The sequence below is a fragment of the Aotus nancymaae genome, unplaced genomic scaffold, assembly GCF_030222135.1.
Source record: "Aotus nancymaae isolate 86718 unplaced genomic scaffold, 86718_ANA_hifiasm-v0.15.2.pri h1tg000036l, whole genome shotgun sequence".
Lineage (NCBI taxonomy): Eukaryota > Metazoa > Chordata > Mammalia > Primates > Aotidae > Aotus > Aotus nancymaae.
Genome location: NW_026988450.1, coordinates 12477035 through 12492727, shown reverse-complemented (window position 1 = coordinate 12492727; position 15693 = coordinate 12477035). Strand labels below are relative to the sequence as shown.

General features: G+C 40.2%; 1 protein-coding gene across 2 annotated transcripts in view; it reads right to left on the bottom strand.

Annotated features, from left to right (window-relative positions):
* Positions 1-15693, bottom strand: part of CLVS1 (clavesin 1) — a 197639-nt gene that overhangs the window by 25170 nt on the left and 156776 nt on the right. For both annotated transcript variants that reach the window (XM_012463718.2, XM_012463719.3), the window contains exons 4-5: positions 11855-11965; positions 7682-7917 (exon numbers count right to left, since the gene is read on the bottom strand). In XM_012463718.2, coding sequence (XP_012319141.1) covers positions 7682-7917; positions 11855-11965 — 347 coding nt within the window. The remainder of the gene's footprint in view (positions 1-7681; positions 7918-11854; positions 11966-15693) is intronic.

Below are 15693 nucleotides of genomic sequence, written 5' to 3'. Positions count from 1 at the left end.
TCATTTATTTTTGCCAAGAAATATCAGGAAAGATGATCTTTGTTTCCTTGGGATCATCAAGTCCATTGTTAATAGTTGCTGTCAGGACCGGCTAAGAATAAGTGAAACAAATGAAAGAGTGCATCTGAGAGCAATTGTGATTTCTATCCTGCTGCAAGGGCATCTGTCAACACTTTTCCTTCTGTGTGTTGCATCTAATGAGCGCTGTCCCCAGAACTCTCTACCTTTGGATCTATCTGCATTTAGATGGCTTCAGCTCCTGGGAATGGCTCAAGTTTCTTATTCTCAATCAAAATCAAAGGACAATTTACATGAGGTTTAATCACAAGTAATCTTTAAAAAATTATATATATGTGTGTGTGTGTGTGTGTACATGTATATCTGTGTGTATAGATAAAATACATACATTTGAAGACCTTTCCCAAAGTGGCTCATCCTTCACCAGTAGTTACATCAAGATAGTGTTGTCATGTGTGCACATGTACCTTTTAAATAATCTCAATAGGCTGGGAGCAATGGCTCATGCCTATAATCCCAGCACTTTAGGAGGCCAAGGCAGGTGGATCGCCTGAGGTCAGGAGTTCAAGACCAGCCTGGCCAACATGGTGAAACCCTGTCTCTATTAAAAATACAAAAAATTAGGTGGACATGGTGGTGGGCGCCTGTAATCCCAGCTACTCAAGTGGCTGAGGCAGGAGAATCACTTGAACCTGGGAGCTGAAGGTTGCAGTGAGCCGAGATCATGCCACTGCACTCTAGCCTGGGCAACAAGAGCAAAACTCCATCTCAAATAATAATAATAATAAAAAAATAATAATAATATCTACAGCCATTTTAATTACTTCATCAGCAATAGAGGCAAGAACCAGAAAGTAATTGGTAAATATGGCCTAACAATTAAAAGTCATAAAATCTGCATGCTGATTAAAAAATCATGTGCTTACTTCATGGGGCAGAAATTTCCAGCCTGCACCCTGAATAAGCCTGTGTGTAGCAGGACTGTTGGTTTCCAACCCTAAGCCATTCTCTCTTCCTTTTTCTCCCCCAAAAGCTCCTTTCCTTTAAGCACTGAGCTCTCCTGTGAGAGTCAGAAACCAGCTTCTGCCTGAGAAATCTCCAGCTGTGCTGGACACAGTTGAGAGAACCTGGTTCTTGCGGCCACCACTGAGCCCCTAGAATAACACTCCTACAGCCACCTGCCTTCGAGATGTCTCCTGTGAAATAATGCATTTTCCTCATTGTTTAAAGCAGTTCATTTGGGGTCTCTTCTTTCTTTCAGTGAAAAGAACCATAACTAATACAAAGCTTATGTACTGCTCTTTGTTGGAGAGTTTTAATGTTTGGTTACCTATTCTCTAAGCCTAAAACATATTCAAGGAGGGAATCAGGAGAAAATGAGGTGCTTCACAAATACACTCCAAAGAACAGAAAACAGCTGTTGATGTGGGAGCAAAGAAGTGGACTTCTAAAAAATAAAATAAGAAACAGGAATACGAAGTTGAAAATATAAAACTCAGGGTCATTTAGTACCAGAGCAGAGAATGCCACACACCTCAACAGCCCAACACAGCATAATTGTATTAAATTGTATTAAATAGCAGGACAATATTGAAATAATCCATTTAGAGGAGTTTCCAGCTAAACCAATCATTATTTTGGTTCTTCTACTTAAGGGTTGAGCTACAATTATCCGAAGATAAAAAACAAGAGTTCCTTAGAACCACTCACTCACTGAGAGTTCTGGGAGTCTTGGCTTTTACTCTACATGCATACCAGAAAGTTTGGGTGGAGAGTGGTTTGGAACACAGTGGCCATCTGTGCCCAAAAGCCGCATTACAAAAACTGATTAGGCTCCAAAGTCAGTCCACAAAGCCCACTGGACTCCAAATGGACCCAAAGCATGTTGGGAACTACGGTGGGGTAACGGGTAACAGGTTATGAAAATAGATGATGTGTGCCTACTGGAGATTACAGTGCTGTTCAGAGGGCAGACTATGTCATGTCACTCAGAATAAGGAGGTACTCTCTAACAATGCCAAGCCGCAGGGAACATGCTGCCCAGAAAGCAGCCTGCCTGTCTCTGGACGGTGCAGGTGAAGGCTGGCTGATAGTCTGTGCTGAAGAACAGACTGCTCTATCAGGTGAGAGACTGGAAGATGCGACCTCTAAGGTCTCTTTCAATTCTGTTCCCATTTTTCCCACATCCCTGTGGGTTCTGAGATGTCGAAAAGACAATGCATAGTGGCTGCTCTGTTCCTCATTAGGGAGATGCCTGACAGAAGACATAATCCCACAACAGGGCTGATCTCTCCTCTCCCATCTCTGCCCATCCTGCCACGAATTGAAATCTCCAGGCAAATGTTCAAGGAAGTCATCACAAAGGGCAGTAGCAGTGGGCAGGACATCTTGGTGGCTGTGGTGGGGAAAACGAAATGTGTGCATACTTGCTAGCTTCTCCTGCTAGCTAGTCTTGAACTTTGGCTCCCATATCTAATGAAATGCACTACTCCTCCAAACCCTGGGTCAGCCAAACCTTTCGCATGGAGGCTTCTCTGAGAGTCTTCCTGGACAAAATTAGTGATGCTTCCTCAGAACGCTGCAGCAGGCTCTTGCTCCTCCTTTGTAGTACCTCTCTCGTTCTACATTATAGTTATTTTGGGCACGTTTACTCTTTCCTACCAGGATGTAAGATTCTATAAGCAGGATCCATGAGAGCCTTGTTAAAGACAGGGGCAGCAGGGAGGAATTGGCTCTTTCTATCTGGGAACCAGCTAATCGGTTTTGAACCAATTGAACAACTGTACCAAGGACAGGTTTTGGAGATAATACCATTCATTCAACATTAATTCATTCACATGTAGGCATATTTTGTTTTACTGTGCTTCACTTTATTGCCCTTTGCAGATACTGCACTTTGTACACATCGAAGGCTTGTGGTAATGCTGCATTCAGCAAGTCATGGGCACCATTTTTCCAAAAGCAAGTACTCACTTTGTGTCTCTGTATTACATTTTGGTAATTCTCACAAGCTTTCAAACTTTTTTTTGGAGACAGAGTCTCACTTTGTTGCCCAGACTGGAGTGCAGTCAGTGGCATCCACCTCCAGGTTCAAGCAACTCTCCTACCTCAGCCTCCCGAGTAGCTGTGATTACAGACACCCAACACAACACCCGGCTAACTTTTTTTTTTTTTTTTTGGTAGAGACGGAATTTCACCGTGTTGCCCAGGGTGATCTGGAACTCCTAAGCTCAGACAATCTGCCCAGCTTGGTCTCCCAAAGTGGTAGGATTACAGGCTTAAGCCACTGCACCCAGCCCAGACTTTTTTATTATTATATCTGCTATGGTGATCTGTGATTTAAAAAAAAATTGTGATGTTATTGTTGTAATTGTTTTGGGGGTAACGTGAACTGTGCTCATATAAGACAATACACTTAATCAACAAATGGTGTGTGTGTTCCGTCTGCTTCACAGATCAAATGTTCTTCCATCTCTCTCCTTCTCCTTGGGCCTCTCTATTCCTTGAGACACAACAGTATTGCAACTAGGCCAATTAATAACCTTATAATGGCTTCTAAGTGTTTAAGTGAAAGGAAGAGTTGCACGCCTCACATTTTAAACCAAAAGCTAGACATGATTAAGCTTGGTGAGGAAGGCACACTGAACGCTCAGAAAGTCTGAAAGCTAGGCCTCTTGCATGAAACAATTAGTCAGGTTGTGAATGCAAAGGGGCATTAAAAGTGCTAGTTCAGTGAACACACAAATGCTAACAAAGTGCAACAACTTTCTTGCTGGTAAGGAGAAAGTTTTAGTGGTCCGAACAGAAGATCAAACCAGCCGTAACATTTCTGTAAGCCAAAACCTAATTCAGAGCAAGATTTCATGAAGATTGAGAGAGGTGAGGAAGTCATAGAAGAAAAATTGGAAGCTAGCAGAGGTTGGTTCATGAGGCTTAAGGAAAGAAACTGTCTCCACAACATAAAAGTGCAAAGTAAAGCAGCAAGTGCTGATACAGCAGCTGAAGCAAGCTCTCCAGGAGATCTAGAAAAGATCATTGATAAAGGTGCCTATGCTAAACAACAGATTCTCAATGATAAAACAACCTCCTATTGGAAGACTAGACTTCTTCCATCTAGGACGTTCATAGCTAAGAAGGAGAGTCAAAACCTAGATTCAAAGCCTCAGAGGCCAGGCTGACTTTCTTGTTAGGGGCTAAGGCAGCTGGTGACTTTAGGTTGAAGCCAGTTTACCATTCCAAATGTCCTAGGGCCCTTAAAGATTATGTTAGATCTACTCTGCCTGTGCACCATAAATAGAACGATGACGCTTGAGTGACAGTATATATGTTTATAGCATGGTTTACAGAGTATTTTAAGTATACTAATAAGACTACTGCTCAGAAAAAAAGATCCCTTTCAAAATATTATTGACCATCAACGGTGCTTCTGGTTATTAAAGAGCTCTGGTGGAAATGTACAAGGAGATGAAGGTTGTTTTCATGCCTAACACAATATCCATTCTGCAGTCTGTGAATCAAGGAGTAATTTTGACTTTTACATCTTTTTACTTAAGAAATATGTTTCAACTTGGGAGGCTGAGGCATGAGAATCACTTGAGCATGGCAGGTGGAGGTTGCAGTGAGCCAAGATCATGTTATTGTACTCCAGCCTGGGTGACAGAACAAGACTCCAGTCGAGAGAGAGAGAGAGAGAGAGAGAGAGAGAGAGAGAGAGAGAGAGAGAGAGAGAGAGAGAGAACATTTCGTAAGACTATAGCTGCCATAGATAGTGATTTGTCTGATAGATCTGGACAAAGTAAATTGAAAACTTCCTGGAAAGGATTCTCCATTCTAGATGCCATTCTAGAACACTCATGATTCATGGGAGGAAGTCAGAATATCCACATTAACAGCACTTTGGAAGAAGTTGAGCCCAACCCTCATGAATGTTCCTCCTCTTTTCCACAGCCCAAACATCTATAGAATAGAGCCAGTTTTCCTCCGACCCAGATCTTATTATGTCATTTCTCTGGTTAACTATGTATGTTGAGGAAATAAAGATGAAAACAAAATGACATAGTGTTTTCCCATCACATGATTATCATTAAAATTAAAGTCTGATCATGTCAAGTATTTTTCCAGGGTATGGGGAAAAAGGTTCTCATACGCAGCTGGTGAGTATCAGTTGGTGTCATTTGGAGAGTTTTTAAACAGAGTGAACTAAAATGTCAAAGGCACATATCCACCAACTACAGGGTTCTGAGTCTACCCAGAGGAACCCTCCTAGGAAAATAAAGGAGGTATACCAAAGACATTTATTGAACCTTACTTAGAAGAGGAAAAACCTCAAAAACCCAAATGCAAAGCAATGGCGAGATGGCTAAACTGTGGTATATCCACATTCTAAAATAGCACGCAGTATTAAAAACATGGTCTATGAGGGGTCTTCACAAAATTCAAAGAAAATTCATATTATTAAAAAATTATGCATGGAGTTCAAAAAATTTTTTTTTACCAAAATAAACTTGAACTAACTTGTTATAACGTGTTTGAACAGAATCTAGTTAATGCACTAAGGAGATAAGACATGAGAAAGGTTTGACAAAAACTTTTACCAAAGCAATGAGTTCTGCTAAAATTGAAGGAAGAACAAGCATCAAATTTATGATGAAGGTTGGGTAAAAATATTGTGAAATCATTGATGCTTTACAAAAAGCTTATGGAGTCAATACCCCAAATAAATCAGCAGCTTACAATTGGATAAGTCTTTAAGAAGGGACAAGACGGTTGGGTGCGGTGGCTCACACCTCTAATTCCACCACTGAGGCGGGTGGATCATGAGGTCGGGAGATGGCCTGACCAACATGATGAAACTCGTCTCTACTAAAATACAAAAAACTAGCTGGGTGTGTTGGTGCATGCCTGTAGTCCCAGCTACTTGGGAGGCTGAGGCAGGAGAATCGCTTAAACCTGGCAGGAAGAGGCTGCAGTGAGCCGAGATTATGCCACTGCACTCCAGCCTGGTGACAGAGCAAGACTCTGTCTCAAAAACAAAAACAAAAACAAAAAACAAAGGGATAAGACAATGTTAATGGTGAAGCCCTCAGTTGCACACATCAATTCATGTTAACTATACATTAATTTGCCAGGAAAAAACTTATCTTGTTCATGTCCTAATTAAAAAGGACCAACTACTAACAGCACAAACAATAGCCAGAATATGACTATCTTTGGAGATAGGACTTTTAAAGAAGCAATTAAGGTAAAACGAGGTTCTGTGGGTGGCTATAATTCAATTTGATTGGTGTTCTCACAAGAAGCTGGGAGAGAGGCAGACATATACAGAAGGAAAACCATGTAAGGATACATGGAGAAGGCAGCCATGTGCAAGCCAAGGAGAGAGGCCTCAGGAGAAACCAACCTTGCCAACACCTTGATCTTGCGCTTCCAACACCCAGAACTACAAGAAAATAAATTTCTGTTGTTTGAGCCACCCAGTCTGTACTTTATTACAACAGCCCTAGAAATTACACAATATTAGATGTTTTTTATGGGTGTGTACAGCTGCATGTGGTGTACGGAAGGAAGAACTGCAAGGGCCCACCTCTACAGTGGTTACCACTGGGGAGGGATTGAGACTGAGAATAGTGGCTGAAGGGGATTTTAGCCTTAAAAATCAGGTCTTACATCAAATGTTCTCACTGGTATGTAGGAGCTAAGCTATGAGGATGCAAAGGTATAATAATGATACAGTGGACTTCGGGGACTTGAGGGGAAGAATGGGAGGGAGTGAGGGATAAAAGACAACATATATGGTGCAGTGTATACTGCTTGGGTGATGGGTGCACCAGAATCTCACAAATCACCACTAAAAACTTACGCATGTAACCAAGTACTACCTGTACCCCAATAACCTATGGAAAAATAAAAGTTTTAAAAAATCAGGTTTTAATTTAAAAAACAAACCCTCTTTCCTGGTATTCCATTGATTGCATGCAATGGTCTTCACCACCTGACTCCACTGTGTTTGGAGCTTTATTTCATGTCCAGTCCCATTTCCCACCCTTGCACACCTTTTTACCACACCAGATTATTCCATCACTCAAACGGCTATATGTCTCAGTCTGTCCCCTCTGCTGGAACACCATATCCCATTTTTCAAGCCTGGGTTGCCGATCTCCAGAGCACAGACTGAATGTCACCTGCTTTATAAATATGTTGCAAAAGTCTTACTTGGAAGAGTCCCCGAAGCACACTTCTCTGTTCTTTTGACATCTTATTCGCATTTGTACCCTTGGTCCCTAATCAATGCTGCAGCCAAGTAAATGCTCGATAAATGGTTCCAAATAAATGAATGATAGGAACATTTTTTTAGCAGGTTGCTTTTCCATCTAGTGTATCTCAAAGGTCCAACATTTTATTCTGTGTATTAACAAACTCCCTAAAGATCAGGGCTATAATTGTGGCCTGAGTGAGGTCCTAGCCTTTAACCATTCTTTTGATACAATGGGGATAACTATATTTCTGGGCCAGCCAAGCCCCATTTGTTTTCAATTTTAGTGAAATCAGCTGAGAATGCATTGCAATTTATTTTATTCAAGGTCTTTAATTACTAATTCACAAAAGGCCCAAATAAAAATTCCACTGACCTCTGACGGAGTGGCTCTGATAACCCAGGCCTTACCTTTTCATCAGCTTGGGTGAACATTCTCTCTCCAGATTTGAGGACGTATGCTTCACATGCATTGCATTATAGGAAGTGTGAGTATAGTCATTTTCATCGCTGTAGTCAGGACCGAGTAATGTCCGGGCCCAAGTTCCCATGTCATAAGGAGGAAGAGTTCCTCCAAATTCAGAAGGCAAAAATTCAGGGTGTATTAGCTGGTGAAGGCTGTTTAAATTGTTTCCATGCAGGAAAATCTATAAAGAAAAAAAAGTCATTAGTAATACAAAATCCAAAACATAACGACCAAGAATTCTTCTAATACACAATTTAGCAATGACAAATTGGATGCACTGCTGGTGATCATGGTGTTTAAAGAGGCATTGATTTTGTGACTGTAGCTTAGTCTTCATAAAACGTTAATTTATTGCTAGGAAAGGGGGCTGAATTAATAGTCGTTAAAAATGAAGTTTATGCACAGATTGAGTGTCATTTGGCCGTGGGCCAAATTTACACATAGTCATCTCCTGATTATCCCTGCTGGTAAAAGGAGTGATGGTGCAGACCACCTGAAACCCCAGCCATTGCTGCATCTCCAGATTGCTCTGTTCTCCCATCTGTGTGCTCTCACCCAGTCCTCCAGATCCTTATCAACCCTAGACAAAGTTGCAGCTTCTTCCTAATTCTGTCCCGGTGATAGCTGCCTATTCTGCTTCTTCCCATCCACCCTCCAATTAATTCTTCAGTATCTGCTGACTTCTGTTTTTCTTTGTTTGTTTATTTTTTCCTGATATGTTCATTTATGTCTTGTTTCCCCACAGGGAGAAAATACCTAGAGAAAAAGATGGTGTTTTCTTACTCCTTTAAAATGCTCCTTAGCTCCTAGGGCGATGTGGGCACAAGGGAGAAGAAATCAAATTCTTATTTAATGGAATAAAAAACCACAGCCTGAGAATTTATTATGAGATATTTTTGCAGCAATTTTCCATTTTTGTCTGGATTGGGGACTAAAGTCTGAACAAGTTTGCATCTTCTGAACATACAATAGGTAATGATAAAAACTGGTCAAGCAGGAGAGAAGCCACCCCCCTGAGTTACAATTATTTCCAGACAAATCCACAAAATGGATGAGCCATGAATAGATAATTAGCATTGACTGCAATTTAGGAGTTGACTCTGAAAGGTGCAATTGACTCTGAAAGGTGACTTAAAGTTCATCTATGTACTGATATTAGTTCCCACACTTCTTCATGTGGCAGGCATGAAGTAATTATGTGTAACATATAACGTGCACCCAAGTATAGGATCATCAAGTATACACACATGCATGCACATACACATACAGTATAACCATGATGAACTATAAACATCTCCCAGGCGCGGTGACTCATGCCTGTAATCTCAGCACTTTGGGAAGCCAAGGCGGGCAGATCATGAGGTCAGGGGTTTAAGACAAGCCTGGCCAATATGGTGAAGCCCCATCTCTACTAAAAATACAAAAATTAGCTGGGCATGGTGGCATATGCCTATAATCCCAGCTACTCAGGAGGCTGAGGCAGGAGAATCACTTGAACCCAGGAGGCAGAAGTTGCAGTGAGCCAAGATCACACCACTGCACTCCAGCCTGGGCAATGGAGCAAGACTTCATCTTGGGGAAAAAAAAGAAAAAGAAATATAAACGTGATTTTTAAAATACTTAAATAGAGGACCTCAATAATAAACACTCGCTACCTTGTTCTATTGTATTAATTTTAACTTATGATGTAATGACATTATTTAAAGATGAAGGGGACAAGAAGTGCTAATTCTTCAGAAGACTACTGGAGCACTTCGTAAAGCAATGTATATTTCTGACATTAAAGTTGAGAATAACAGAATTTTAGTAAGAATTGTTTCTTTTGAAGAAAGTTACTTTTCTGGCGTTTAAAAAACTTTTCAGAGGGTGCTGTCATATTTGAAACGTGCTGGAGCTAAGTATCAGCCCTGGTGTTTAGAGAAAACATTTGTACCCATCTACCCAACATGTCCAGCTTTTGAAGGACAGAGAGTGCTATTAAAGGTGACCCTCATTCCGGGGGTCTTACGGGATGGAGAAATGTAGAAGTAGGAGGATGGCCCTTCCACCTGTTAGAATCTATCCTGCGCTCAAAGTTCCAAAAATGCCCTCCTATGGCATGGCAGCAAGTGTCCACCGTGGGAGGAATTCTCTCTGGCTCCAACCTGAATAGAAGAATAAGTTTCTGGGAAGCCCGAAGCCATGTTGAGAACAGTCCTAGAAGACTTCTCTGTTCTTAGCACTGTCCTGAGCCCCAGATGGGTTTCAAAATATTTCTGCCTCCTGATCCCAGTGAGTTCTAATTCCTGGTTTCAAACTTGTTTGAGAACAGGGAAATTACCCCTGCCCTACCCTACTGCAATGCTCTCTAAGGACCTGACAGTATCTGCAGTCTAGGAGTTAGAAACCCTGCAGAGTGTGGGGCTGGCGGGGAATCTCTTACATTATCAGTCCCTCTTGAATACTCAGAGCTCTTCCCTAGTGTCAGGTACCCTGGGTGTCAGGGGAAGGTGTTGTAGGATTACCCTAGCCAGATTCCCATGAGGAGTGATGTTCCTGACCCAGGAGGTAGCTGAAATCAGAAAGTCTCAAAGATAAGACTGTAGCATTATTCATAATAGCCAAGATCTGGATACAACCTAAGTGTCCATTAGCAGATGAATGGATATATACACAATGGAATACTATGCAGCCTTAAAGAAGAATGAAATCCTGTCACTTTCAACAACATGGATGAACCTAAAGAACATTATGTTAACAAAAATAAGCCAGACACAGAAAAACAAATACTGCATGATCTCACTTATATGTGGAATCTAAATAAGTTGAAATCATAGAAGTACAGAGTAGAAGGGTGGTTGCCAGGAGCTGAGAGTAGGGGGAAATAGAGAGATGTTGGACAAAGGGGACAAAGTTTCAGTTATATAAGATCAGAATAAATTCTGGAGACCTAATGTACAGTACAGAAACTGTAATAAGTAATAATATTGTATTGTTTATTTGAAATTGGCTGAGAGTAGATCTTAAGTGTTCTCACCACACACACAAACACACACACAATCGTAACTATCGGAGGAGATAGATGTGTTAATAGCTTGATTGTGCTAATCATTTCACAATGCATAGGTATGTAAAAACATCACATTGAACACCTTAAATATATCCAGTTTTTAATTGTCAATTATACCTCAATAACATTGGGGGAAAAGAAAAGAGAGATGCATTAATAGCTTGATTGTGCTAATCATTTCACAATGCATAGGTATATAAAAACATCACATTGAACACCTTAAATATATCCAATTTTTAATTGTCAGTTATACTTCAATAATATTGGGGGAAAAGAAAAGAGGGTAAAGATAAATAAAAGTCAGCAGGTCTCATGAGGTACCAACTGCATCATGCTACATGTTTTCATAAGCTGTCTCATTAGAGTTCCCCAACAACTCTGTGACGTGGGTGTTAGTTTCTCCAATTTACAAACGAGAAAATTGAGATTCAGAGTGGTTAAGAAATGTTCAGTTACTCAGCTCATCAAAATGCCGTGAAAAAGCCCAACTCTGATTGATGGAAAAGCCTGGCTTCCCAAGCGTTATCAACTGATATAATTAAGACAGTAAAAGCCTTCATCATAAGAGCATTGTTACTGCCAAAGAAGAATGCTTTTCCAGCTTTACAGGTGATAAGAGTTAGCAGTTATCACCCAAAGCCATGGGAGGGAAGAAAAATTATAATCATTCTTCATAGCACTAATACATTTGCAGAACAAAATTCTAGCTACTAAAATATTCCATGAACAGGAAAGCTGCTGCACCCAGTATCTCCCATAAGAATTTACAGTAAAATGGTCATCTGGTATTTGCATGCCTCCAAAGTTTCTTTTGGTTTATCACTGGGACTCTGAAAATAACCCAGTTCTACTAAATTATTAATTAAACCCAGGCCATTTGCAAACTCCAGCTGAGGCTCAAATGCTCCAAGGCTGTAAAAATACCACAGTGGAAGATAAAGAGAGAGAGAAAGAAAGAGAGAGAGAAAGCGGCAGAAGAGGGAGGAGGGGAGAGAGAGAAAACAGGAGCACCATAATTGTCCCGGGCATTTCCTGTTTGAAATTTACATAATTCATTTATTTTCATTACCCGTTTCCTGGTCTTGTCTTTAAGAAATGGCTTGATAAGTGTGTAGAGGGCATGAATGTACCAGGGCTGGTTGACAAAGTGGACTCCTCCAAAGCGGGCAGGAAAGCTGTCCTGGGGCGGGAAGAGAGAAATAACACATCAATTAGTAAGCACGCCTTGTTAGACTGGACCAGCGGGACCAACGCCCCAAAGAACAACCTGATTTTCCCTGCCTGGTAGAAGGTCTAGCTTTACGATAAGAAGAGGATGAAAACACACTCACCTCCTAGCTGTTAAGATTTCTTTATTCCCCTTGCCTCCATTCTCTCCCTTTGACTCCATGCACAACTTTAAAATTGTGCGTGGGTTCCAGGCCTGCCTTTTCCAAATCACAATTACATGACCTTCTACATGGCACAGAAGCTGAATTCTTCATTGTATTAGGTAACCAAGGCTTCCAGGCTGCCAGCACAAGATCTCTCTCTTTACCCTCATTTCCACTGTCCCCCTACCACCCTCTGCATGGCATTATCATGACAGTAACCAAACTTTCTGGGTGAGTGAATGCGAGCTGTGTAGGAAATGGTTGCAAAAGGATTTCAAAGGCTCTTAGGAGATGGGGCTCTGTGGAACCAACCAAATTCTAACAAAGTTACAACGACTTTTTCATAGATTGCAGTACTAGCTTCAGTCCACCATGGGGCACATAGTAGGTCCCAGGGAAAAGGTATTCACTTGTTGATTGATGGGCTAGTTGATTCCCCTAGTTAAGGGAATATGAGCATCATTTTCTGCAGATCAACCCATTTTGGAAATAATAGGAAGTAAGAGTATTTAAGAAAAATGATTCCAATTTTAGAATCCAGATCAGGACATTAGAATCCAGATCAGCTTATGTTTTAGATGCTAGTAAGCTGCTCTCAGTGCTAATTAGATCTACGGAACAAGGGACCTTGGCCAGAAAGTCTGAGCTAGTCATATAAGACCGGGTCCTGAGATCTACTGATGGATGGCTTCAGCAGATTGGGTTCATCTCAGTTAATAGAATTAAAAAAGAAGGAATCTCTAAATGCTGTATGAATTGCCAAGTTTGCTGTCGATTTCATTGCCACAAACATCTTTGTAAAATGTTAGCAAGATGAGATGAAAGCTGAGGGAGTCTGGCTGGCGAAGCTAACGGTTCAGCAGCTAGCTGCTCCCTGCGGGTGTATGAGATGCCTCGCCCGGGTCTTTTTTAGTAACAAGGAAAAAAGGTTATTAACTTTTTTTTTCAGAAAGCTTTGAGTCTACAGGATCCCTAGGCATCTTCCACGCCAAGACCTAGTTTCCAGTGTGAGCGCATGGAACTGCACTGAAGGGTTGACATTTGAAAAACTTAGAAATAATTTTTCCCTCTACCTAGACATTTTAGAGTAGAAAGGAATTAAGTATTTTAAAGGCTAAACTGGACAATTTCAGTAAAAGGTGTTTGCTTTGCAGAATATGTATATATATATTGTTTTGTTTCTTTTATTTTAAAAAACTTAACAAGTATAGGGGTAGAGAGATCATTTATATTAACTTGCTATTCCAAAACTAATTTTATAAATGTAAAGTTTCATAATAAAGTTGTCTTTTTTCCTCTAGGTATAGTTTAGGATCTAAAAATTTTATGGTTCCTTAAAAAAAGAAGTGTTTCCTCGATGATAAGTGCTATTCACTGTCATCACTTCTTTTAGCTCCTTTTAACTTATTCAGAAGTAGAATTCATTATTTCAGATACTAAATGTGGGTTCTGAGGGGCGATGGAAGAATAAGAATGAAGCATTTATTTCTAAAACCAGGGCTTTAGTATCTTTTATCTTTTTTAGTGGGACCATCTCTTGATGGTCTATTGTGTTATATAGTTCTAGGTTAATAAAGTGGGAGGAAACTCGAAATAATACTTGAGAGTCAGCAATGTTGCAAAATATTAACCTTTTAAAAATATCTAGACACTCTTAGTTTTAGTTTATAAAGCCTCAATCATCAAAGACATCAAAAACTATCTTCTGATTGTGCCAGTGTAGGTTGAAAGAAAAATTAGAGGGTTGAGACTGTAATTGCTCTCTATGTTACCCTGGTTGATGATTCTGTCAGATTGAAGGAATGGGCTTTTATTGATCTTATTCAAGTCAGCCAGTGAATATGTGCAGACAAACACATGTGAATCCTGTGTCTTGAAGTTCTGAACTTGCACCAGAGTAGAAACAGAGTCACTTTTATTCAGGTACCTCCTATAAAACTTACATGAAAGGCCCTCCTGTCTGATAAAGCCAATATGCAAATGTTCTGGGTCTTCCTGAATGAGCCCAGCCTTGCTTGTGTGTGTGTGTGTGTGTGTGTGTGTGTGTGTGTGTGTGTGTGTTTGTTGTACAGAGGGGAGGGTGAGAGAAGGGAAAATCAGCAAACACACCCCTCTCATGGTCAACATATCATTGTTGGTTGCCTCTGCCTGATTACATCAGCCAATTGCAAACAAAAGGGAAGTTGTCAGTCACACACAAGTCTCCCAGAACCCCTAGAGGCCTACCACCCTCATGGAAAAGCATTTCTTAGGGGCTGGAGCAGATGTATCTCAAGATCACAGGTGCCGGTTCAATGAAAGTATAACACTTTGTCTTTCAGTGTTCTTGGAGACTAAAGAGCATGTACCAAAACATACTTTAAGTTCAAGAAAATCACATTAATCCTGTAAATTTATACATTTATCAATAAAAATATAACGTCATTTCAAATTATAAACATATCCAAATCATAAAAGTGTGTCTTCTCCCCAGTTTAATTTTGTTTCCTTATTATAAATTACACACATTCTACAAAGTAAACATAGATAAAAACATTATTTGAAAAACTAGAGAATATAAGAAGATAAGAAAGAAGAAAACAAAAAGCCCCTATAAACCCACTGCCAAAGACACACTCTTGCAATTTTCTATTATCCAGGATGGGTTATGTAATGTTATAGTAACAAATAACCCTTGCTTTTTTTTTTTTTATCATTATAACAGTAAAGATTGATTCTTTGTTCACATTAAATGTCTTGCTTGATTTTTGTCTTTCCTGATTAATTTCCTGCTCACACTAAATGTCCTGCCCTGCTTGATTTGCTTGCAGCCAGAGATACAGCCTCTTCCATCTGGATCAGTGCTGCTTGACATAGCCCAGGGGAACCACATGGAAGAATCATATCTTCACTCTTAAAGCTGACCATGAAAGTGACATGCTTCATCTGCTGCATTTTAGAGGTCAAACTCATGCTTAGCTTCCAGCATGTCTACCTTGTTCCCAGGACGAAGAGGACCAAAAGTATTGGTGAATTGCAGTAATAATTACCCAAACTCTGCCAACCCTTCACTTCTCTTTTTTTCTATTCTTTTGAAATGTAATCATTTTTAAATTGGATGTAATAACTATTTTTTGATGGCCTACAATATGTCTGATTTAATGCATTGAATAATACAAATATAGAGTCTTCAGAGTAGTGGGGAAAACTGAAAATGGCAATTATGTAATGACACGTTTAGTGTATCCAATTCTTCCCTAAACAATTAGGTCATGCCTTGCACCTCTTCAATTCAGCACATATTTATGAGTGTCTACTACATGACAAACAGCGAGCATAGTCTCTAAAATGTATTTAGCAACCAGGGACCGCTGTGATTTTTATCCTTTTCCTTGCCTTCTCTAAGCTAAGCTCTACTCACATCCTACATTGCTGAGGTCAGTAGCTTTGATTTAATGGTGATGTCATTTTATGTAAAGTTGCAACCTCTCAAAAAATGAAGACTGTAAACCCCAGATAAGCATAAGTTTTTTTGCCTTTTTAAAAACGTATTGTT